Source organism: Hyla sarda, chromosome 1, assembly GCF_029499605.1.
Source record: "Hyla sarda isolate aHylSar1 chromosome 1, aHylSar1.hap1, whole genome shotgun sequence".
NCBI classification, from domain to species: Eukaryota; Metazoa; Chordata; class Amphibia; order Anura; family Hylidae; genus Hyla; species Hyla sarda.
This window is the reverse complement of record NC_079189.1, coordinates 489,829,943-489,854,541: the sequence shown is the minus strand read 5'-3', so window position 1 is coordinate 489,854,541 and position 24,599 is coordinate 489,829,943. Positions and strand designations below refer to the sequence as shown.

At 42.6% G+C, this 24,599-nt stretch overlaps 1 protein-coding gene across 2 annotated transcripts in view; it reads left to right on the top strand.

Moving 5' to 3' along the window:
* HSD17B4 (hydroxysteroid 17-beta dehydrogenase 4) overlaps positions 1 to 24,599 on the top strand; it is a 264,853-nt gene that overhangs the window by 101,664 nt on the left and 138,590 nt on the right. For both annotated transcript variants that reach the window (XM_056537370.1, XM_056537371.1), the window contains exons 12-14: positions 3,325 to 3,431; positions 13,890 to 14,126; positions 17,164 to 17,215. In XM_056537370.1, coding sequence (XP_056393345.1) covers positions 3,325 to 3,431; positions 13,890 to 14,126; positions 17,164 to 17,215 — 396 coding nt within the window. The remainder of the gene's footprint in view (positions 1 to 3,324; positions 3,432 to 13,889; positions 14,127 to 17,163; positions 17,216 to 24,599) is intronic.

Below are 24,599 nucleotides of genomic sequence, written 5' to 3'. Positions count from 1 at the left end.
AAGTCCAAAGAGGAATATTTTCTGCTTCGAGAACTGTCATGCTAAGGCTAGGTTCAGACTACGGAATTTCCGACAGAAATTCAGTTTTAAAATTTCCGTCCGAAATTCCGCTTGCTAAAAAGTACATGCGAGTCAATGGGATTACCGTGCACCAGTTCATACTTCGGATTTTTTCACTCAGAATTTGCGTGTTTAATTTCCACTAGAAAATTTCCGCATGAAGAAAGGAGGTGCTCTTTCTTCAGACTGATTTCCGCAGCAGAATCCCATTGACTTCAATGGGACTCTCATTTCCCGGCGGATTTTTGTTCAAACGCGGAATGTAGGCAGATTGAAAGCGGATTACATGCGGAAAATCCGTACGGATTTGAGTCAGAAATTTAAATATGATCAGCCCACTGGTTCTTGGACTAGCCCACATTGAAAAATTGACTGACCTGGTTTGGGTCATGTGATCACATGGTCCAAAAGGGGCTGAACTTGGCTCTTAGCACTCCCACTGTTTTCTGCTTGTAATTGAAGCAGAAATTTAAGGCGGATTTGGTGGCGTCATTTCCGTGCGGAATAGCTGCGGATTACTAACGGAAATGACAAAATTGAAACTGAAAAACACCATTGGAGGCGGAAAATAGTCGCAGAAAATTTTGCAGGCAGACAGTCGGAAATTCCGTAGTCTGAACCTAGCCTAACACTTGAAGCAGAAAATACTCCTAGTCAGGATCTTCCATTGACATCAATATGACTTTGTTTCCAGTCAGAATTTCCACATGGAAATTCTGCTTGGAATCCGCTTCAAATTACTTCTCCTCCATGCAAATACCATTGCACACGAGTAGAGAAAATTCAGTGAGGAAATTCTGCTGTGTGAACTATGGAGTTGTAGTTTTGCAACAGCTGGAGGCACAGTGATTGGGAAACATTGTTCTATTCAACAGCATTAGTATTAATAATTCTTAATTCGTGTCACGCTGCTCCGGCCCCTGTATCGCCCGTCATTACGCACAGAGCGAACTTCCTCTGTGCAGTAATGATGGCGGGGTGCCGCAGCGGCGATCCCCGGGATCCCCAGCAGTGGGACCATGGCGATCTAACATCTTATCCCCTATCCTTTGCTTTGGATAGGGGATAAGATGCCAGGGGCGGAGTACCCCTTTATGTGTCCAGATTTGAATAGCTTGCTGGATGTAAAAGGCGTATACAAAAAATGTGTTGTGGACGTTTGTCTCTCTTGTTTGACGTGTGATATGAACATTATTTGAGGGAGCTCCATCTCTAGAGAATGCTGCAAAGATATAGTTCAGCAAATTCTTTCCCCTTTATTTTTCGCTCTGGATGTCAGCTTGTGGATTTCACTATCACGGCGGGCGCTTGAGGTTTTATACCTGTGGTACAATTACATGACTTTTGATGAACTGAATATTTTATTGATTCATTCAGCTTCATGGTGGCTGCTGCTTGTAGATTTTCCTATGCCCTACTTTATTTTTACTTCCCTAGTGGATTTAAAGGGGTACTCCGCCCCTAGACATCTTATCCCCTATCCAAAGGATGTCAGATCACCGGCGTCCCGCTGCTGGGGACCCTGGGGATCGCCGCTGCTGGGGACCCTGGGGATCGCCGCTGCGGCACCCCGCCATCATTACTGCGCAGAGCGAGATCGCTCTGCACGTAATGACGGGCAATACAGGGGCCGGACATTTATCTAAAACTAAGCTAGTGCAAAGAGAGACATACAACTTTATCAATTTCCTCCCCGTGTAGTTACATAAAGAGTTTAGCTATGCTTGGTCCATTAACATCTGTGTCTTGAGCTATTCAATATAGCTAGATTTGGGCTGCTTAAATTCGTATCTGTAGTGTAGAATTACATGGTGACCATGGCAGAATAACAGCCACTACCTCTTATTGGCTCTGGCTCATGCTGAGGGGGTTACTGTCAAACATTTCCCTATTATGTCAAAATCACTGTTCCATCTGTGATACTACGAATGTCTCGTCTTAAAAGGCACATGGCTATAGATCACTGACCTCCTCAGGAGATGCACTTCTAGTTCGCTCTGTTTCCTACGTCATTGGTGGTCACATAAACGTCCTTATTTGGCAAATGCCTTGAAATGATCTTTACGCCAGTGGCTCTTGTCATGATGCATTAGCCATCCTTGGTTTATCTATAGGTGAACAGTGAAAGCTGGATGACTTTAAAAAAAATCATTATCATTACCGTATTTTTCGCCGTATAAGACGCACTTTTTCTTCCCCAAAACTGGGGGGAAAAAGTCGGTGCGTCTTATACGGCGAATACACCCCTATCGCGGCGGTCCCTGCAGCCATCAACGGCCGGGACCCGCGGCTAATACAGGACATCACCGATCGCGGTGATGCCCTGTATTAACCCTTCAGACGCGGCGATCAAAGCTGACCGCCGCGTCTGAAGGGAAGGTGACAGTCGGGCTGTTCGGGACCGCCGCGATTTCACCGATCCCGAACAGCCCTACTGAATAGCCGGGTTAGTGCTTACAGGACACCGGGAGGGACCTTACCTGCCTCCTCGGTGTCTTCTCCGTTCAGGGATCCCCTGTATGGCCGGCGCTCTCCTTCCTCGTCATCACGTTGTTGCGTATGTGCGTCGGCGTGCGTAACGACGTGATGGCGGCGACGGAGAGCGAGGATACCCGGGCCGGCAGCAGAGATGTTCCGGAGTGACGGAGACACGGCGACAGCGATGGAGCGACATCCAGGGCAGCGGTGACGGGTCCAGAGCGGCGGGGACACATGAGTATTACCTCCTATGCAGTGGTCTACAATCTGCGGACCTCCAGATGTTGCAAAACTACAACTCCCAGCATGCCCGGACAGCCAACGGCTGTCCGGGTATGCTGGGAGTTGTAGTTTTGCAACATCTGGAGGTCCGCAGGTTGAAGACCACTATTGGGTTCAAAATCTTTAATCATTTAGATTTTGCACCTAAAAATAGGGTGCGTCTTATACGCCGGTGCGTCCTATAGGACGAAAAATATGGTATTTAAATTTTACCTTTTAAATGAGGTTAGTGTCTGGAAATAGAAACAGCTTGATTGTAAAGAGCTCTCTAGATCATACTGCAGTAGCTCTCCCGTAGTAATGTGATTAAATAATGTATTATAGGAGGCTATCTCCACAGCAACATGTGAAGAAGTAGTTGCTGGGAGCTGACTAATGGTACAGCGAGGTCACAAGTTTTGAAAATGAAATCTTTTAATCTTTTCAAAAAATGTTTGAGTTCTGCTGATGATAGTGCTGGATAAACACTGGAAGAGCTAAAATATATATTTTATCTTATTTTAGAGTCCACGGGCACTCTGTATCAAGTTTTGTCAACCATTGACTCAGAAAAAGGCATTTCTATGAATCCAACAAGCCAGCAAACTACTTCTACATCTGCCATTGACCCGGTAAGTGTGGTCATCCAAAGATGTTTTAAGTTTTATATTAGGGATCGACCGATATTGATTTTTTTAGGGCCGATATCGATAACCTTTGAACTTTCAAGACGATAACTTATACCGGAATATCGATATAAGTTATCGTCTATTTCTCTCCCTCCCCCAAATATCCGTGGTAAAATGTGTGTTTGTGTGTGGGTATACCCCGATAAACGGTTTCTGGCCCTGCAGAAGCCGCTGCAGACCAATGATTCAAAGCGGGCACTTTAAATCAATGAACTGCAGTGCCTTTTGCGGGGCCAGAGACCGCCGCCGCCACCCGCTTCTCTCCCCCTGCCTGTCCAGGGGTTCTGAATCCAACCACCATCGCTGCCCCCCCCCCCCCCCCACCATGCCTATCCTTTGGCCAGAGAACGCCGCCGCCCGCTTCTCTCCCCCTACCTGTCCTGAGGCCAACCACCGCCGCTGACCCCCCCCCCCGCCTATCTTCTGACCAGAGACCGCCGCCGCCTGCTTCTCTCCCCCTACCTGTCCTGAGGCCAACCACCGCCACTGACCCCCCCCCCCAGCCTATCTTCTGACCAGAGACCGCCGCCACCCGCTTCTCTCCCCCTGCCTGTCCTGAGGCCAACCACCGGCGCTGACCCCCCCCAACCCCCCCCCCCCCCCCGCCTATCTTCTGAACAGAGACCGCCGCCACCCGCTTCTCTCCCCCTGCCTGTCCTGGGATCCTGAGTCCAACCACTGCCGCTGATGGTGGGTGGCAAATTTATAAACGCACCTTTTTTATTTTAAACCTTGACGACACAGGGCATACATGTACACACTGGTCACGATCCGGGTGTATGATGCGTGCTCCAAAGCTGAGTGCTCTGTTCCCCTGGTAAGAACTGGCTGCTATCAGCATCCAGGACTTGCTGTTAATGCCTGACATTTGCAAAATCACCAATGACTGGCATTAACCCTTTAGATGCTGTAATAAAATGGACTCTAACATCACATTTAAAAAAAAAAAAGATAGTTGCCAGCTTGCTCAGCGGGCTAATCCGGACCTCTGTGGCACGATCGCAGGGTCTTGATTGGCTGGTGTGTCATCCGGCTTCTCCAGGCTACTAAGAATTACATTTTTAAGGAAGAGCTATATGCATTTCTGTCTCTAGGAGGCGCTGCAGGGAAAAAGGGTTCAGTTTGGTTGTGGCTGGGCTCCATCTTGTTGATATTTCAATTGTTGATTGTTTCTGTCCTCTTAATAGACATTAATTTATCTAATTCCTGTTAATGTTCTCCCCTTTTACAGACAAGTTTTGCCTATTTTCTGGCTGGCTGGTAAATTTGTTAGTTTTTTTCCTCCGAGACCAACATCCTGCGTAAAAATGACCTTCAATTTGTAAAACTACTCCTCTCCAGCCCTATGTATAGAAAAATAAGTGTTATGTTTCTTTCACAAAAAGTAAATTAACGCAAAACCTATATAAATTGGGTATGTTTGTAATCATATTGTCCTACAGAATTAAGAGATCATCTAATTTTAATTAAGTGCACTGAGTAGAATCAGAACCCCCCAATGTTGAAAAATGATGTTCTTTTTTCAGTTTCGCCCATTTTTTTTTTGTTTGTTTTTGTTTCACTTTTTTGTGTTAAAATCGGTGATATGATTACAAAGTACAATTGGTCCTGCATAGAAAAAGCCCTTGTATGGCCCATAGGTGGTGAATCGAAAGACTTATGGCAAGGAGAAATAAATGAAAACGCAAAAATGAAAAAGGTGAGGGTGAACTAGGATATGTGCCAGACTGTGGCGCTTCAGTAGCTTGGCCCCACCTTCTTGACACTGAGAACTAAAAAAGGTTATGCATCAAAAGTGTCTGCAGCAAAAAAGGGTCTCCAGAAAAAAGAGCTGACTGAGTCTGTCAACCCTTGTCCAATGGTGCAAATAAATATCATAGAGTAGGTTTTCTCTTGCTACCCCTTTGTCTATATTGGCCATTATGACCAGCTGCTTGCCATGTAATTCAACAATCCCATTGTATTTAATGGCTGTGGTGTTATAATTTGCCCAGTGATAGTACCTGGAGCTTCAGCAGCACATTCTCCAGTTATCTACCTATCTTCTGGGGAGTCACTTTCTTGAATACAGGTTTTCCTTTTGGAGAGATGATCTAGTAACTGATTTTTAACAGATTTTATATGTACTTATCATGTATCTTGAAGAGGTCCTGTGGTCAAATCCAAAATATCAATTTAGTATGAATAGATAGGTTAAGAGGCCCTGATCACATACCTTATGATATGTTGATTGAGCCCTCTCTGTTACCTAGATATGGGGCTTTTTATTTTTCATATTTTATCTGCCAATCTGTCAGGTGGAAGGGCACTTCATTACAATAGGGTCTGTGGTCACACTGCGGACTATGAGGGGGGGAGGGCGTGAATATGTTATTGCTCGGGAGCATGTTTACCACTGGCTGCTCATATAACCATATGCTGTATACACATATAAGCTGCTGCCGACCCATCCCCCCTCGTTCAACTTCTTTATTAACCCACCTACTGTCTGCTGTTATTCCTTACCAATATCATAGTGATAATATTGCTGGGTGCTGTTGTCCTCTTGCTCACTACCTCCACATTGTCCTCTGTGGAGTCCCCATCAGTATCGGAGCCTCAATCTTCCAATCCCCTTTGCTGTGCGGCACCTCTCTTGTTTTTCCTCTCTTTGTGAGGATGAATGTGGTGCTCCTTCAGCCTGTGCGTGTGGGAGCGGAAGAACAGAGAGGCACCAAAAGGCATAGAGCAGAGGAAGACCCAAAAGCTCTGATACTGCCGGGGACCACACAAAGGACCATACATGAGTGGGAGGACAACAGCACCCAGCATTATTTATCACCATGATAATGGTACAGAATAACATCAGTCAGTAGGGAGGGATGAGGGAAGTGGAGGGAGGATGGCACTAAACATGCCCCGAGAATAACCTATTCACACCACAAACCCTATTGTAATGAAGTGCCCTCTCTTCTGACAGGTTGGAAGGCTGTAGGAAGAGAAATAAAAAGCATCATATCTTGGGAACGGGATGGCGGCAATCTATATGTGCTAAAAAAATATATCAGAAGAGGAGAGATGTTGGGAGCTGGATCGTGCTTACACAAAGGACTGACCTCCATAGGATTTCTCCTTCAGGTAAGATTGTATTCCATAATAAAATACATGCAACGCGTTTCAAAGCCAATCTGGCTTCTCCATCAGGCATGAATCACACAACCCAGAAGTGACTTGTCACAGCATCTCTTAAAGGGGTACTCAGGCCCTAATCCATATTATCCACTATCAAAAGCTCTCCGCATGGCTGGAGGCTCAGAGTGTGCATTGAGGTGGTGGGCTGTGACGTCACACGGGGGCGGAGTTGTGACGTCACAATACTCCGCCCCCGTGGTCGTCACGCTGCACACTGCAGCCACCTTTGCGCTGCTGAGAGCTCGCAAAGGTGGGTGCTGAATGACAGATTGCAGGGGTCCCCCGCGATCAGACATCTTATCCCCTATCCTTTGGATAGGGATAAGATGTATTAGGGCTGGAGTACCCCTGTAACCCGATTGTGTTACACAATAGAATAACATTAAAACATTAAGATACAATAAATATACATTGGATAGTAGTATAAAAGACCTCTCAGGAGTGTGAATACTAAGATTATGTAAAAATGCATGAAGCTATACACCTACCTTGCAGGATCTCAGGAGTCTGTTTTTTCAATCAATTGGTTGAACCCCCCTCTGGCTGTAAGAAATTCATATTGTAGATCCAAAAAGATTACCTATTGATTAATCTTAGAAATCTATTGGCTACATCGGTAGAAACTGTTTCCATCACACACACAGTAATACCATCAGTATTGTCTCCATGCACAAGAGCCAATAGATTCCAAATATTAATTAATAGGGAATCTTTGGATCTACAGTATGAATTTCTTATGGTCTGAGGGGCTCAACAAATGTTTTATGTTATTCTATTGTGTAACACAATCAGGTTAAGTGATATTGATATTGTGAGTATTGCGACACGTTACTTCCGGGGTGGTGTATGATTACCTGCTAACTATATCAGTCTGTATGTCTGTTGTGTGATTCATGCCTGATGAAAAAGCCAGCTCAGCTATGAAACGCGTTGCATGTATTTTATTATGGAATAAAATCTAACCTGAAGGAGAAATCCTGTGGAGGTCGGCCCTTTGTGGCAGCGCGATCCAGCTCACAACATCTTCTCTCCTCTTCTGATGTTGGTACACCTTGGCGTGGGTAGTCGCAGCAGCTGCTAATATATTGTCTTGTCCAGGCTAGAGTGAGTGTTGGGCCTCTGTCTTTGCACAACATGATCAGATGAGTGGACTTCTTGTATCGGCAAAACCACCACCTGATATTCGGATTACACACAGGTAGCGCTCCTTGTTTTGTTTTGCTTGTATGCTTAAAAAACAAAAATAGATATTTTGGATTTAACCACAGGTATTTTTTTAAAGTGTCATACAAGTGTTTGACACAGCAGGTTTACCATTTCCATGTTACATAGCTGTAATTTTAAGTCGGCCAGCTCACCGCAGGTATCCCATCCACCACATGGCAGGTGTATGGCAGCACCAATAGTCCAGAGAAATGGAAAAGAAGCCAGCGATGGATCGATGCAAAGACAGTCCCATTTATTATAATAAAATCCAGAGACACAGAGTGAACAATGTATCGCGTTTCAGGTGATGCCGCCCTTAGTCATACATCTTACAGAGTGAAGTTCTTAAGTTAAATAGGGGAAGCAACTCAGGGAAGATGGGAAACACCTGTCCCGAGTTGCTTAACCTTTAACATGTAAAAGTCCTGAAAGACACATGAATCAAACAAATAAGTGAAGAGACTTGATGGATTGTGCTAAAACCAGAAAAATAAAGCAAAAATAATTATATATATATATATATATATATATATATATATATGTGTGTGTGTGTATATAAACAGCAGATCCAAAAAATTATGAAACGAGTTGAGTGAGATAAATGAGATATAACATGGATGGTCCCTGAAAGGTCAATCCACATCGGTATCCTCCAGACCAGTCATGTTTTCTGCTCAATATTGCAGGCAGTTTGGTGAAATTTGTAAAATTATACACAAATTCATGCCTCTTATCACCTCTGATCCTGCTTATATTCATTCTTTATCTGGGGATACTGATGTGTAGCAAAAAGAGCCCCCACTTCGGGACAACTTTTGTCTCCCAGTCTTTTTTCCAGTACTACCAAACAGGAACATACCTGGCTGAAACATGTCGGCACATACAGATGCGGTCATCGAGTCTGTACGTTCTGCTGAGTCATTAAACCAGGCAACACATTTACTTCTATTTCTACAGGCAAATCATATCACACCAAACAATACATTAATTGTAACACTTCTCATGTAATATATTCAATGCAAGTTACAATATGTGGGATGCACCACTACCCCACTTAAAGTAAGAATTCAGTAGAGCATCCCTGATGGTACAAGGTATAGAGAGAGTCACACTCCCACAAAGAGGTGGAGATTTTCGTAAAAAGGTTATTGCACGCCAGATTTTTTGGATAGTTGCATTAGAAACAAGGGTGCCTACTGGACTAAACAGAAGACAGGACACGTTATTATATTATTATTAATGTCATGTTTTATTATTCCTTGATGTCTTCTGTATCCTTTCAGTGACCATCCATGTTATATCTCAATTATTTCACTCAACTAGTTTCGTTATTTTTTGGCTCTGCTGTTTATATACATGTAAATATACAATTATTTTTGCTTTATTCATTAAGTCTCTAAACTTTATTTGTTTGGCTCGTGTGTCCTTTCTGGACTTTTACAAGCGAACTTACAGTAAATTCGATTCGTCCTGATCTTCTCGGCTCGGCAGTTGATTACTTATCCTGCATAAATGAGTTCAGCTTTCAGGGGCTCCGGTGGGCTGGAAAAGGTGGATACAGTCCTAGGAGACTCTTTCCTAGGACTGTATCCACCTTTTCCAGACCACCGGAGCACCTGAAGGCTGAACTCATTTATACAGGATAAGTAATCAACTGCCGAGCCGAGAAGTTCGTGACGAAGCAAATTTACTGTAAGTTCGCTCATCTCTAATGTTAAGAGTTAAGCAACTCGTGTCAGGTGTTTCCCATCTTCCCTGAGTTGCTTCCCCTATTTAACTTCACTCTGTAAGATGTATGACTAAGGGCTGTGTCGCCTGAAACACGTTATCTTATTCACTCTGAGTCCCATTTATTATAATAAAATCCAGAGACAGTCTTTGCATCGATCCATCGATGGCTTCTTTTCCATAGCTGTAGTTTACTCTATAAAATTGTATTTCTTTAGGTATGCAGGGTAGCTATATTAGGGCATTCTGCAATTAAGGCATTTTAAGGAATACAATACATAACATAAACTTGATAAAATGATCATCACATTGAGGAATATAGGGTCTAATAAAAATGATGCTTGTTAAGAAGTCTGCAGAGCATACTCCACAAGTTCAGCTTCAGAAAGAAAATGATAATTATTTTTCATGTTTTCCTTTCCTGTTCACTGATAGACTGGCCTCTAGATAAAGGTCCATTCTGCCCCTGAAGGTTTTTGAAGTCGAATATGCAAGAAACTCATTCAGACATCCTTTTGTCTAAGTAAAGGTGACTCACAACCTCCAAGCAATTTCCTATCCCAGTATGCATATCCTGGAAAAATATTTGCTTAATTATTTTGCTCACTGCCACCAGTACATACCGCTGTTCTAGCCTTTCCCTGAATGGGCCTTATTAGAGTGCTGCTGGAAATATACTGAGCAAAATACTACATTGAATTTCATTTCTTAAATGCTTTCTTTATTCGCAGATTGCATATAAATGGATGTAGGATCAGATTTTATTTCTACAGTGATGACGGGCTGCTGGTTCATTAATTATTTTGTGGATAGATAATCTTTTTGTTATGCACATACAGTATTACCGTATATACTCGAGTATAAGCCGAGTTTTTCAGCACGATTTTTCGTGCTTAAAACACCCCCTGCACCACTCCCCCCCCCCCCCCCCCCCCTCGGCTTATACTCGAGTGAACTTTCCGCCTGTCAATTCCTTCTCAGTGGTCTTCATCCTGCAGACCTCCAGCCATAGGCTGTCCTGGCATGCTGGGTGTTGTAGTTTTGAAACATCTGGAGGTCCGCAGGTTGAAGACCACTGCGGCCTTCATCATCATGCTGGGAGTTGTAGTTTTGCAACATCTGGAGGTCCACAGGTTAAAGACCACTGGATTGACAGGCGGTGATGATGAAGGGGGGAGGGGATGACGGGGGGATGATGACATGGGGTGATGATGTATTTCCCACCCTAGGCTTATAGTCGAGTCAATAACTTTTCCTGGGTTTTTGGGGTGAAATTAGGGGCCTCGACTTATATTCGGGTTGGCTTATACTCGAGTATATACGGTAAATTAGGATTTTAACTTCAAAAGACAGAAAATTCATATAAAGTTATAAATAAAAATGATTGCAAACTCTCAGGTGCACTTGTCTACAAGAAATACTGTACGTGGATGTTTGTAACTCCTAAGTAATCACATTGCAGCGGATTCAGTGTTGAGTGTCTATATAAATGAAATGCCTCCTACTTAAGTTGTATTGCTTTTCAGGAAAGAAGAAATGTTCTATCCCTTAAAATATGTCACTGAGGACATCTGTTTCCAGTTTCTCTCATCCTGGTGATAAACTTCACCAACCTGCTGTCCTATTTCAGCTTAATGCTTGCTGCATGTCGTCTTTGTTACACAGTACCCTCCTCTAATCTATCTATGCCCATCTGCTGTGCTACAGAACAGTCTCATCACCTTTCATTATTCTGTCATGAGTTTGTGCCCAAATACATAAATAGGTGTACAGGATTTGCAGTAGCTGACAGGTCATTGAAAAGTATCCTTTATAGTAAGACATTGAGAAGAGCTTTGTAGTAGAGGCATAGAAGCATATGTAGGATTCTACAGATGTTGATTTGTCAGGTCCGGGTTGAAGCTGTGTTGTTTTAAATAAAAATAAGAAAGTTAGAGAGTTAGTGTATTTTTTTATTTTTATCCAGAAATCTCAAGTTTTGATAAGAATAAACCCATTGCCATGTATTTGATGTAGTGTATTAAAATAGACCTCTATTTAGATATTCTTATTTACCGTATATACTCGTGTATAAGCCGACCCGAATATAAGCCGAGGCCCCTAATTTCACCCAAAAAAAACAGGAAAAGTTATTGACTCGACTATAAGCCTAGGGTGGAAAATACATCATCCCCCCATGTCAATATCCCCCCATGTCAATATCCCCCCATGTCAATATCCCCCCATGTCATCATCCCCGTCATCATCATCACCGTCGTCATCATCATCCAGACCCCCGTCATCATCACCGCCTGCGCACGGACGTCCCTGTGCGTCGTCGTCAAGGCAACGTCACTAGGCCAGGGCCGGACAGTCCCTGCAGCATAGATGGCCCAGACCAGCTCACCCTTCCTTCCCACCAAGGGGAGGTGAGTAGAAAACTAAAGGAGGGTCTGGATGATGGCGAAGGCCGCAGTGGTGTTCAACCTGCAGACCTCCAGATGTTTCAAAACTACAACTCCCAGCATGCTGGGAGTTGTAGTTTTGGAACATCTGGAGGTCTGCAGGTTGAAGACCACTGAGAAGGGATTGACAGGCGGAGAGTTCACTCGAGTATAAGCAGAGGGAGGCGTTTTCAGCACGAAAAATTGTGGTGAAAAACTCTGCTTATACTCGAGTATATACGGTAAATATGTTCACAGTGGAAAGAGAAATGAAACACACATTTGTTTACCTGCTACTGATCCTGCTCAGATGGCGCTGCCCCTGCTGCTCTGAGCTTTCTGTTCTCCGTTCCATCACATAACAAATGCCCATCTAGCCAATCCCTGACCTCAGCAGTGATCCTCCTCAGCTAGTGATTGACTGCTTGTCAGAATGGAGAACAGGAAGCGCTAAGCAGCACGGACAGCACGCCGAGTGGTATTAGCGGCAGCTGAGCAGATGCTTATTTATTCCCCCACCCACTTTTCTGTATACAAACGTTTACCTGGAGTATCCCTTTTAAAACGTTATTTTATCTCTCAAATACAAGTTACAGAATAAATGTATCAATATCCTAAGAAGTTAAAGGGATTTACTAAGCAATTACAAAAAATGGCTATATGTGTCTAAATGTACACCAAATGATGCCAACGTAGGTCAGACATAGTTACATTTATATACGGTGGTCCCTCAAGTTACAATATTAATTGGTTCCAGGACGACCATTGTATGTTGAGACCATAACTCTATGGAAACCTGGTAATTGGTTCTGAAGCCCCAAAATGTCACCCAAAAATAGGAAAATGCGAGGAATAAAGAAAAATAAGCAGATAACTAATACAGATAAAACAAATCCTTACATATAAAAGTAAGAAAAAAAGCTGCTGGGCACTGTAAATCACTGTCTATGTCAGTTTTTCCCAACCAGAGTGCCTCCAGCTGTTGCAGAACTACAACTCCCAGCATGCCCGGACAGCCGTTGGCTGTCCGGGCATGCTGGGAGTTTTAGTTTTGCAACAGCTGGAGGCACCCTGGTTGGGAAACAATGGTTTAAGTAGAGGACAGGAGCTTCTTCAGGGTCCTATACAGTACACACAGTGTCCCAAATGGAGCCGCCCTTACTTGGTGTCCAAAGGAGCAGCTAACCCTGGCACAGGTAAAGAGTAGTACAGAACTTGTAGTTCCTCCCTATACTGTAGGGGGCGCTACCAGACAGCCAGTGAGTGCTTGCACCTCAGTAATACAGGTGATTTACCAGTGAATGCCCATTCTGATTCTTTGGTTCTTCCGGCCATTGACACGTTTCACAGATCTGGACTGTTTGTAGATTGTATGTTGAGTCTGGTTTCAAGTTACAATGGTCCAGAAAAAAAACATTGTATGTTGAAACTATTGTATGTTCAGGCCATTGTAAGTTGAGGGATCACTGTACGTTTTAATTTTTTTTAAATCTTGATTAGCACTGTGCAGCACAGTTGTTTTCATGCTGCTATGGTGTGGTGGGACACCCAATATAAAGACTATTCACATGATTCCTCACCCTTTGACAGACTTCTCTGACGTGGTGTAAAGTATGCAAACCTCTTCTAAACCGGGCGTTTCCTGAGACACGTGTCATCAGAGAGCATTTAGACAGAAAAGAACAACCTTAACTTCAGAAGCTCATAAGTACTGAAAGGATTAAGATTTTTTAATATAAGTAATTTACAAATCTGTTTAACTTTCTGGAGCCAGTTGATATATATAAAAAAGTTTTTTTTTCCTGGATAACCCCATGAAGTTATAGATTGGGAAAATAATTTGTATTACATGTTCTGTTTATCTTATTTGTAGGCTCAGGCTATTGGACAGAAGCTTCCTTCAACCATGTACCAGTACACCCACATACAGCCTATTCTGTATGCTCTTGGAGTGGGCATGTCCACCAGGGATCCAGATCACCTGAAGTTCCTCTTTGAAGGGAGTGAAAATTTCAGCTGTTTGCCAACATTCGGAGTCATTCTTTCTCAGGCTGCCTTCATGGGTGGAGGACTTGCCTCCGTTCCGGGCCTTAGTATTGATTTTACACGAGTAAGTAGTCATCCTTATATAAGGTTTGTAAGGAATTGATGCCACATAAAATATAGATAAGTATTTAAATCATCTGGAGCTTACTGTATTTTTGATTTAATATGTTCAAATTTAGAACATTTTCCATAGAACAGTTATTTATCCACAACATTGTTTCACATTATCAATATGTGGTTCCAGTGATTCTGAAAAGCCCCATCCCCCCCCCCCCCCCCCCCCAAAAAAAAAAAGTATCTTACATGACTGGCACCACATTTTCCTTGCTTTACAGATCTGTCATCTCTTATTGGATGAGAGCGTGGTATCCTTTAAAGAGTGCATGACTCAAAGCAAACCGGTCATCTGTTCCCTGTTGCCCAAATTGTGGGCAGCATGAGAAAGATTACTTGTCTTACCCTATACACGGGTCCCTGGGACTTTTTAAAGGGGTGCTTCACTGGCCAGTGTTCCGGCTGGGTTCTGAACATTTAGTTCCGAATGCTGTGCAGGTGCTGCGGGTGTCTGCCACGCCCCCCCGTGACGTCAGGCCACGCCCCTCAATGCAAGACTTGCATTGAGGGGCATGGCCTGATGTCACGGGGGGGGGGGCCTGGCCGACCCCCGCAGGGCGCGCACAGCATTCAGAACTAAATGATCCGAACGCAGCCAAAACAGTGGCCAGTGGAGTACCCCTTTAAGCTCTGATTTTTCTGAAAGACCTGAGCATTTTAAGTAAATCATAGTGTTCCGGCCCCCACACACTGGACCTGTCTCATGCTGAAACATAAAACAGGTTCAGGTACAGTTCTTGCTTTAAATCTGTAAAATTCTGCATACTTAGACTAGACCGTTTCAAGCAGTTAAAATAAACCTCTACTTACCTCCAGCTTTCCCCTGGTGCCTCCAGTGTCCTGCTCTGCTCCCCAGCTGCCATCCTCTTCCTGTGAGAAAGTAAGATTCTTGGGCCCAGAGTGATGTTGCGGTCCAGAGTGTCAAACTGCCAGCGCTGTCCCGCCTCGCTAAGTCATCTGCTGAGCGGCAGTATGAGACTTTGAGTCCCGATGTCACTACGGACCCGAAAGTCACACTTTCTCTCAGGAAGAGAATCACAGCCGGGGACCAGAGTAGGACACCAAAGACACTGGGGGAGTTTGAGATAAGTAGAGTTTATTTTTTTATATATACACTGTAGAATGGGCATTCTTCTAACCTCCCCCTCCCCTCCTGACAGGTACCTCTTTAGAGATGCACTACATTTTCAATTAACATGCGTCACTGTGAGAAATAAAAATGGTCTAAATTCTTACCCCGTGTGAACTTAGGCTAGACAGTCTAGGAAGGAATACACTAGATTTATCTCCCCCACTGTTAGTTACAACTCAATGTAAACTCTGTACCAAATGTGGTCATGAGTTTATTTGATCTAAATCCATACAAAGAAAGCACCGCACTCACAGGGAAATCCATGCAGATTTTCTTTATTCCATATAAAAGAAGGTGGGTGAACACGGTCATACCGAGCAGGCGGATGAGATGCCGGAGGCACTCACAGGTGTGACAGCTGTTTCGCAGGACAAGCCCGCTTTGTGAGAACACTGGTCTGAAGAAAATCTGCATGGATTTCCCGATGAGTGCGGTGCTTTCTTTGTATGAACTTCTGCTAAGTATTTTGTGCCCTTCTACCTTGCACCACTGGACCCCAGCAGTATGTGTTGTCTCAGCTATATTCGGTGTAATATACTATATTTGTGACTAGTGAGTTACACCCTTGCAGTGCCGGATAGTACTTATCTGAACCTTTCTTAGGCTGCATTCACACCACGTTTTGTACATACGGGTGCCGGATCCGGCGGGGGGAGGGGCAAACCGGGCAACCCATATGCGGTTTCCTGACCGGACCTAAAACCGTAGTATACTATGGTTTTAGGTCCGGTCCAAAACCGGATATGGGTCAAAACTGAGCCGACCGGAGTCATCGTTTGACTCCGGTCGGCTCATTAAAGTAAATGGAGTCACAGGCTGATCCGTCTGGGATACGGGAGCGCCCGGGTTTTCCCCTCCCCTCACCAGATCCGGGACCCGTATGTACTAAACATGGTGTGATTGCAGTGTACATGCACTAGGCTTACAGTCTTATCTCAATATATTAAGCTCCCATACTGATAAACGAATATAATCAATAAATCACTTTTATGGTTGTACAGTTTCCCTGAAATACATGATGTTTACAGAGCATGCTCAGTTTGATCATGGCTAATATAATGTTGCAGCTTCTTTTGAAATAAAGGCACAATTTTCATAGAGGTCAGGTAGATCTCATGTCCTAGGCTTGCATGTTCCTTTTGACAAATACAGTTGTTACGTAACTAATATTTTGCCTAGGAACAAATTCACTGTTGCTAAACTGCACACGTTCTTTAATTAAAGTATAATCTCACCAATCCCGCATTCTATGTAAATACTGTGTTCATCAGTATTATAATGGCTGCTCCTTCCAGGAACTAGAATAACACGGTGAAGAGGTGCTTGCAAAATAAGTAGAGTTCTTTAGTGATAACCGTTTAGATCCTGGATATTATTATTTATCGACCTTCATTTCTGCTGCTTTGCTGACGATTCTGCGGTGTCAGGTCCTGTGCGTGGCTCTTTAATTGTCTGCACTGCAGCATTTGGCAATATAGGGAAGGAACATAGGGAAGGGCTGACAGCACAGAGTAGAGAGAAGGGAATTACAGCTCTACCAAGGGGCCAGCATTCTGTTTAAGTACATGGCAGATAAGCAGATTTGATAGTCTTACAATGAAAAAGTATAAAGTGTATCCCTACCAATAGAGCAGTAGTATAAGTTCTTCAGACCAAATTTAGCATGACCTTCATATAAGAAGACTTTGAGAAGTGCTTAATACATATTTATCATTATTTACTGGGACTACAAGACGTTTTAGGTTGTTTTATGCTCATTAAGTAACCTATATAAACCCAAAATGAGCATCTCATCTTAATAAAGTTGTACTAATTCTGTTCATTATGCATCGTTTATATTCTCTTCTTTACCTAGGTGCTTCACGGGGAACAGTATCTTGAATTGTATAAACCTATACCTACATCAGGTAAGAGTCTAGTTTTGCAGAAGATAATGTTTACTTTCATTCAACTACACAACTAATGGACTAAATATGAAAGAGCAATTCAGAAATATATGTAATTGACTAATGTTTTGGTGGTGCACTGTGTGCAGTCAAAGTGTACCTTTCATATTACTGAAAAAAACATATATGTTACTCACTAGGTCATGCAGATTCTTTACATATCTTTGTGTCTAACTTCTCTATTTAGCTTACAAATCCATCTGTTCTGCTGCTCATTCATTCTAACATCCACTGCTCAGGAAGGGGCTTGTCCGAGGCAGGTACTGAGCCCATTCTCACTCATCATGCATTCACTTCCACCCTGAGTCTGCTGTGCAGTGCTGGGTCTCTTCATCCAATCACTACAAGCTGCTCTGTAACCACCTACTACTCTGTTTTTGGTGCTGCAGTCTGACAGAGTGCACTAGTCCCACCTTCATTTACTGGACTTAGTCCCAGCCTGTGCTTTAGTTTGGACAAAGATGATGATGCAACCGGACAGGATTATGTTATGGATGGTATGGGGACCCCGGGTCGTGTGTGTTTTTTTTATTTATTTATTTTTTATATAAACCATGATTTCTATAAAAAGGAGAGATATTTTTATTATAAAGTATATTAGAAGGATTAATGTTTTGCCAAGATTTACAACATATTAAAAGTCTTTGATTTTATAAATACCCATTTAAAGTTAGATAATCTGTTACAGTGCATCACATGCCTCTGGATTAACAAATGTTTTTGGTTAGTTTCATTTAGTTTAATGCCATAATACACATTTTTTTTTCTCCTATTTGCTACCTCACAGTTTTTCTTTTGAGTCAATGTTAAATCTTTAGTCACAATTTGCTCCATAAGGGTACGTTCAAATGTACAGTATCTGCTGCATATTTTGTGGTGTATTTTCTGCAGATGATTTTGATACCCACTGACCTCATTGGGTAGCAAAATTAGCTGCAGAAAATATGCAGCAGATACTGTATGTGTGAACGTATCCTAACAGAACAAAACATCCTAACAAATTAAATACACCACTTGTCATTAAAAGATTCTTCAGTGCTGCTCCCCTTTCCCCACTTACAGTCCTCCAGGCACCATGTTCCATTGGGATATCACACCATATGGCATGGCCTTCTGATATGTTTGCAGGGCTGGGCCTTGATTCTTGGCATGTGACGCAATATTTAAGTGGATATGATGTCACTATGAGAGGGCCGGGCACAGGCAAGGAGTGGACTTCAACACGGGATACAGTAAATCTGCCCTATTGTCTTGAAGATAAATACTGATGAATAATTACACAGTGTATACTTGGATGCGCCAAAAGTATCAGAGTATGAGCCACTGTGTTAATCTGGTACATTTGTAGACTGTCTAATTCAATGAACTAATTATTGGTTTATGTTTGGGTAAAATGTTTGTGCACAAGGTCACATGTACTCCCACTTTACCACTACTTCACACCACTTTCCCTTGTTGAGCGATAGGAAAGTATGTACAAAAAAAACCTTAATTGATACATTGAGTATTGTATGCCCTTTAGTTCCCCCCCCCCCTCCCCACCCTTAAAGGGGTACTCCACTGGCCAGCGTTCGGAACTAAATGTTCAGAACGCTTTTTTGGCAGTGAGGGAGTCAGCCACATCACGGCCATGTGACATCACGGCCATGCCCCCTCAATGCAAGTCTATGGAAGGGGGCGTGACAGTCGTCACGCCCCCTTCCATAGACTTGCATTGAGGGGGCATGACCATGGCATCACAAGGGGCGTGTCCGACCCAATCATCCCCAAAACAGTGTTTGGAACATTAAGTTCCGAACGCTGGCCAGTGGAGTACCCCTTTAAGCACTGTTTTGCTTATTTTATACATTTTTAAATCTCACTTTTGTTTCCAATTTTACTTGAGGGTACAGTCTTTCCCGCTTCTTACTATTTTTGGGATAAAACTAATCTCTTCCATGCTATCATCTGTGTATGACTTTTGACCAAACTATGTCAGTCAGTCTTGAAAGCCATTTGTTGTTTCTCCAGTTGCGTTTGCTATTCCAGTATTAAAAGCCTAGCATTCCTTTATTTCTGATTGTGTACTTGACTGTTCTTCTTTTCATGATTATTTATCTTTTTTCTCGGCTGCAGCAATGACACATACAGTACAATAGTAATGTTGATAACTATTGATTCAGATGTACTATAGCAGAACTAGTTTTTATTTTGAAATGAAAATATGTTGCTTTTACCTCTCAGTCTGTACAGTTCAATGTTGGATGATCAACATGTATAACTTGTTTTTACACTTAGCTTTTCAGTTTCTATCTCAGGCTGTTAAATTGCTATAATTGGATCAGCAGTTTTTTTTGTGGAAAGCTCTGCCTTCCATTGACATCAATGGAAACGTGGAGAGGGCTCACTGTAGTTTAATAAGGTTGTTCCTTTCTTTTGTAAGCTATTCCTTGCCGATACAGGAGGCGCAAGAGTTTTAGTAATTTAGTAATTGTTTACTTTCCTGTGTAGAAGTCTCTTCTGAGGGATAATGTGGGTGTTTGGTAACTCCAATGATATTTGTAATCCACTTGCTATGATCTGGTGTACTATTTTTTACAACCATGTAGCTTTTTAGTAGCGCCTTTTGCTCCTCTAGCACTGTTTTACGCTTCCCTTTGTATAGTCTACTGTTTCAGTACATGGTAACATGCACCACCACTTTTTCCATTTTGTACTGTATTAGGGTAATTTGTGGCCTTAAATATTGATCTACTGTGCTAAACCTGTGTGTTTTATTATTAGGTAATGTATTAGGTTGGGTGTTGGCCCTTCCTTTTCTTTCTCTTATTAGGTAGCATGTGTAGTCATGTAACAGGGTGGTTTCTCTATTTTGTTGTGCATTTTACATGTTTGGAAATATACTGCCCTTTTCACTGTACTATAAAATAGGGTCATTGCCCCAATGACCCCTGATGATGCTTCTGTGTTGTAGCGAAACATGTTAACATTATAATAACGGCTTTAGAATTTAGAAAGGCAATATTGTGAGTTCTGGTGGTGCAGTTTCTAGTGTATGTGATGTACATTGCTCCAGCGAGCTACATATATTATTGACACTAAAGCCTAGGCTAGAGATTTTGATTCATAGTGGTGTTGGATTTCAGATTTTAATTTAGATGGGTGAATGGAAAAATAAGGTTTTTGTTATGTAAGGTAAATGGTGAACAGAAGCCGGAATGCTGCGCTGGTCTGGGTGAGGTGGGTTTCCTGTAATTTATTATTTCACACATGTAGCACGTTTTTATTTTTATTTATTTATTTTTATCATCGAATCGGAATACCTTTTTAATGTCTAGAATAAACCATAAAGAAGAGGGACAATGATAATGTTTCTATAGTTTTCCAACTCTGAAGGTAAAGGGTTTTTGGCCTTTAGTAGTTTTGTCAGAAGGGACAATGGGGGAGATTTATCAAAACTGGTGCAGTGTAAAAGTTGACCAGTGACCCATAGCAACCAATCAGATCACTTCTTTCATTTTCCAAAGGCCTCTTTAAAAATGAAAGTAGCGATGTGCTATGGGGGACTGCACCACTCTCCCTCTGCACATGTTTTGATAAATCTTCCCCATTGTCTATTTCTATCCTATTTTAACATGTAATTGAAAATATTTGTTTTCTGAAGACTGTTAATGATGATAAATGGCGCAGCCTTTTTTTGTCTTAGCCCGAAACGGTCCGGCAATGAAATGCTTTTAGTTATTTCAAACTGATTCTCCGTGGGCATTGTGGTGAGCTTACTGTGGGTAAATGGATTTTCTCCACAAGTGTCATAAGGACTTTATATGAGATTCGAAACTGAATTCATCATTTTTTTAAGAAGCCTTTAAAAATAAAATGCATGTAAGTCTCCTGTGAAGAGCCCTACTTAGGAAGCTGTTGATATTTTATTGCAGGTCTGCAGCAGTTTTCATGTGCTTCCCAAGTGATGCCTAGGTGTTAAATATTCAGCTTGAGAACACCTCAGAGACTCATTTATGTTATCAGCACAATTTCAAGGTTGCACTTTAAAATATTCTATTTATGACCTTGAAATGCTGGAAAGGGTAACAGTGATAATGCATTACTCTGCATTTTACATACTTAATGATTAGACACATTCTTTCACATGTCATTTTGTTTCCACTTTAGCTCATGGTTGCAAGTTAGGCTAAAGAAAAATGTCTTTAAGCCATAGTAATAACTTTGTCATGCGGACCCTTGTGCTCTTTTTAGTATAAACAAAACTATTACTTATTCTTGACTTGACTTTATTTATCATATTCTGAAGAGTTCTCTCCCACTTCGATACTTCTTTTTTTTTAAATTTTTTTTATAACTACTGTCTTCACTTTATACTGGCGGTATTCAACTGGCAGACCGTGGCCGCCAACATTCCGGACCTTCCAGCCGATTCAGGGAACTGGCTTGAAGAGGAATCCACTCTTTGCAAAAGTGTTTTTAAGACACCTATACAAGTGAATATCTGAGCACACCCCAGAGCGAGGAAACACTCGCTGCTCAGCTGCTGACGCTTCATTCTGCTCTGGTCAGACCTGAGTAGAAGAAGCCAGAGCAATGGATGCAATGCAGAAGCCAGGTACCATTTAACATACTGTGATTAGGTCACTGTTAAGCTATCGTGAGGGGACATTTATTGGGCTCTGTTCACTTTAACCCCTTAAGGACCCTTGACGTATGTGTACGTCATGACACTCTGGTACTTCAGGACCCATGACATACGCATACGTCATGGGGAATTCCGGTCCCCGCCGAGCGGGGATCGGACCGGGATGCCTGCTAAAATCATTCAGCATGCATCCCGTGCAAATGCCCAGGGGGGTCATCAGACCTCCCCATGTTGGTGATTGCGGCAAATTGCAGGTGAATTCACACCTGCGATTTGCACAATTCCGGGTCACACGGGTCTATGGTGACCCGGTGACCCGGAAAATCAGGGGGATCGGGGTTGTCTAAGACACTTACGATCCCCCTGAAGGGATAGGAGCGAGGTGGCAGGGGTGCCACCCCGCCTATCCCTGCTATTTGTCATATAGACGCGACGACCGATAGCAGATTGGGGGTGGGGGTGGGGGGGTTAACTTTCGGTTTCCCCGTTCTGCCCACCCACAATAGGCGGGGCAGAATGGGGAAACAACAGAGGACCGGGGACAAAGTGTACTTACCCATCCATAGTGACGGAGTCGACTATCGACGGTGGAGATCGGCGGGCGGCGATGTTGTGCGAATGGCTCCCAGGATCCTAGGGAAGCCGTTGAGTTGCTTAGCAACATCTGGAGGGCTACATTTTGAGACCACAATACAGTGATCTACAAACTGTGACCCTCTAGATGTTGCAAAACTACAACTCCCAGCATGCCCTTTGGCGATCAGTACATGCTGGGAGTTGTAGTTTTGCAACAGCTGGAGGCACACTGGTTGGAAAATACTGAGTTCGGTAACAGAACCTAACTGAACCAGTGTGCCTCCAGCTGTTGCAAAAGTACAACTCCCAGCATGCATGGTCTGTCAGTACATGCTGGGAGTTGTAGTTTTGAAACAGCTGGAGGTGTCCCCCCCCCCCCCCCCCCCCCCATTTTCATTTACACATCCAACTTTAACAAAAAGTCGTGAAACACCTGTGAGGTGTTAAGGCTCACTATACCCCTTGTTACGTTCCTTAAGGGGTGTAGTTTCCAAAATAGTATGCCATGTGGTTTTTTTTTTTTTTTTTTTTTTGCTGTTCTGGCACCATAGGGGCTTCCTAAATGCAACATGACCACCAAAAACCATTTCAACTAAATTTGCTTTCCAAAAGCCAAATGTGACTCTTCTGAGCATTGTAGTTCGCCCGCAGAGCATTTTACACCCTAACATGGGGTATTTCCATACTCAGAAGAGGTCAAACACCTGGGGGGTATTAAGGCTCACTGTACCCCTTGTTACGTGCCTTGAGGGGTGTAGTTTCCAAAATGGTATGCCATGTGGGTTTTTTTCTGCTGTTCTGGCACCATAGGGGCTCCCTAAATGTGACATGCCCCCAAAAACCATTTCAGCAAAATTCACTCTCCAAAATCCCATTGTCACTCCTTCCCTTCTGAGCCCTCTACTGCGCCCGCCGAACACATGAAATACACATATGAGGTATTTCCTTACTCAAGAGAAATTGGGTTACAAATTTTGGGGGGCTTTTTCTCCTATTAACCCTTGCAAAAATGGAAAGACTGGGTCTACAAGAACATGCGAGTGTAGAAAATGAAGATTTTGAATTTTCTCCTTCAAATTTCTGCTACTCCTGTGAAAGGGTTAACAAACCTTTTCAATGTCATTTTGAATACTTTGGGGGGTGCAGTTTTTATAATGGGGTCATTTATGGGGTATTTCTAATAAGAAGGCCCTTGAAATACACTTCAAAACTGAACTGGTCCCTGAAAAATTTCGATTTAGAAAATTTTGTGAAAATGTTGAAAATTGCTGCTATAATTTGAAGCCTTCTGATGTCTTCCAAAAGTAAAAACATGTCAACTTTATGATGCAAACATAAAGTAGACATATTGTATATGTGAATCAATATATGATTTATTTGGTATATCCATTTTCCTTATAAGCAGAGTGCTTCAAAGTTTAAAAAAAATGCAAGATTTTGAATTTTTTCATAAAATTTTGGAATTTTTCACCAAGAAATGATGCAAGTATCGACAAAATTTTACCACTAATTTAAAGTAGAATATGACACGAAAAAACATTCTCGAAATCAGAATGAAAGAAAAAAGCATCCCAGAGTAATTAATGCTTAAAGTGACAATGGACAGGTGTGTGAAAAATGGCCGGGTCCTACACTGAAAATTGGCTGGGTCCTTAAGGGGTTAATTTATTGTTTAATGATTTTGCTAAAGTATCCTTTTTTTCACATGATGCCAAACTGTAGTTAATACAATAGAGGGCACTGGATCTAGATAAGTTGAAGGATTGGTGAGAAGTGGCAAATGAGTATAACACGGTTTAATTTAAATGGGAAAACACTGGGTACAACATACACAAAAAGACACTTTAGTTGACGGGAAATGTATTCAGTGTTAGGCAGCTGCTGCCAACACAAATATGATCACGGGGTGCATCAGAAGGGGCATAGATGGACATGAAGAAAACTAGTTCAATCACTGTACATATCACTACTCGGACCACACATGAAATATTGGGCACCAGTGTACAAAAAGGACATCATGGAGCTTACACAGATTCAGTTGGGTGTATTGCTGCTGACACAGATTGTATAGATACAAACCCTTATGACAAGGGGAATGTAAAAAGTTGCACCATAACTGTTATTTCATGGGCAATAAAAGTA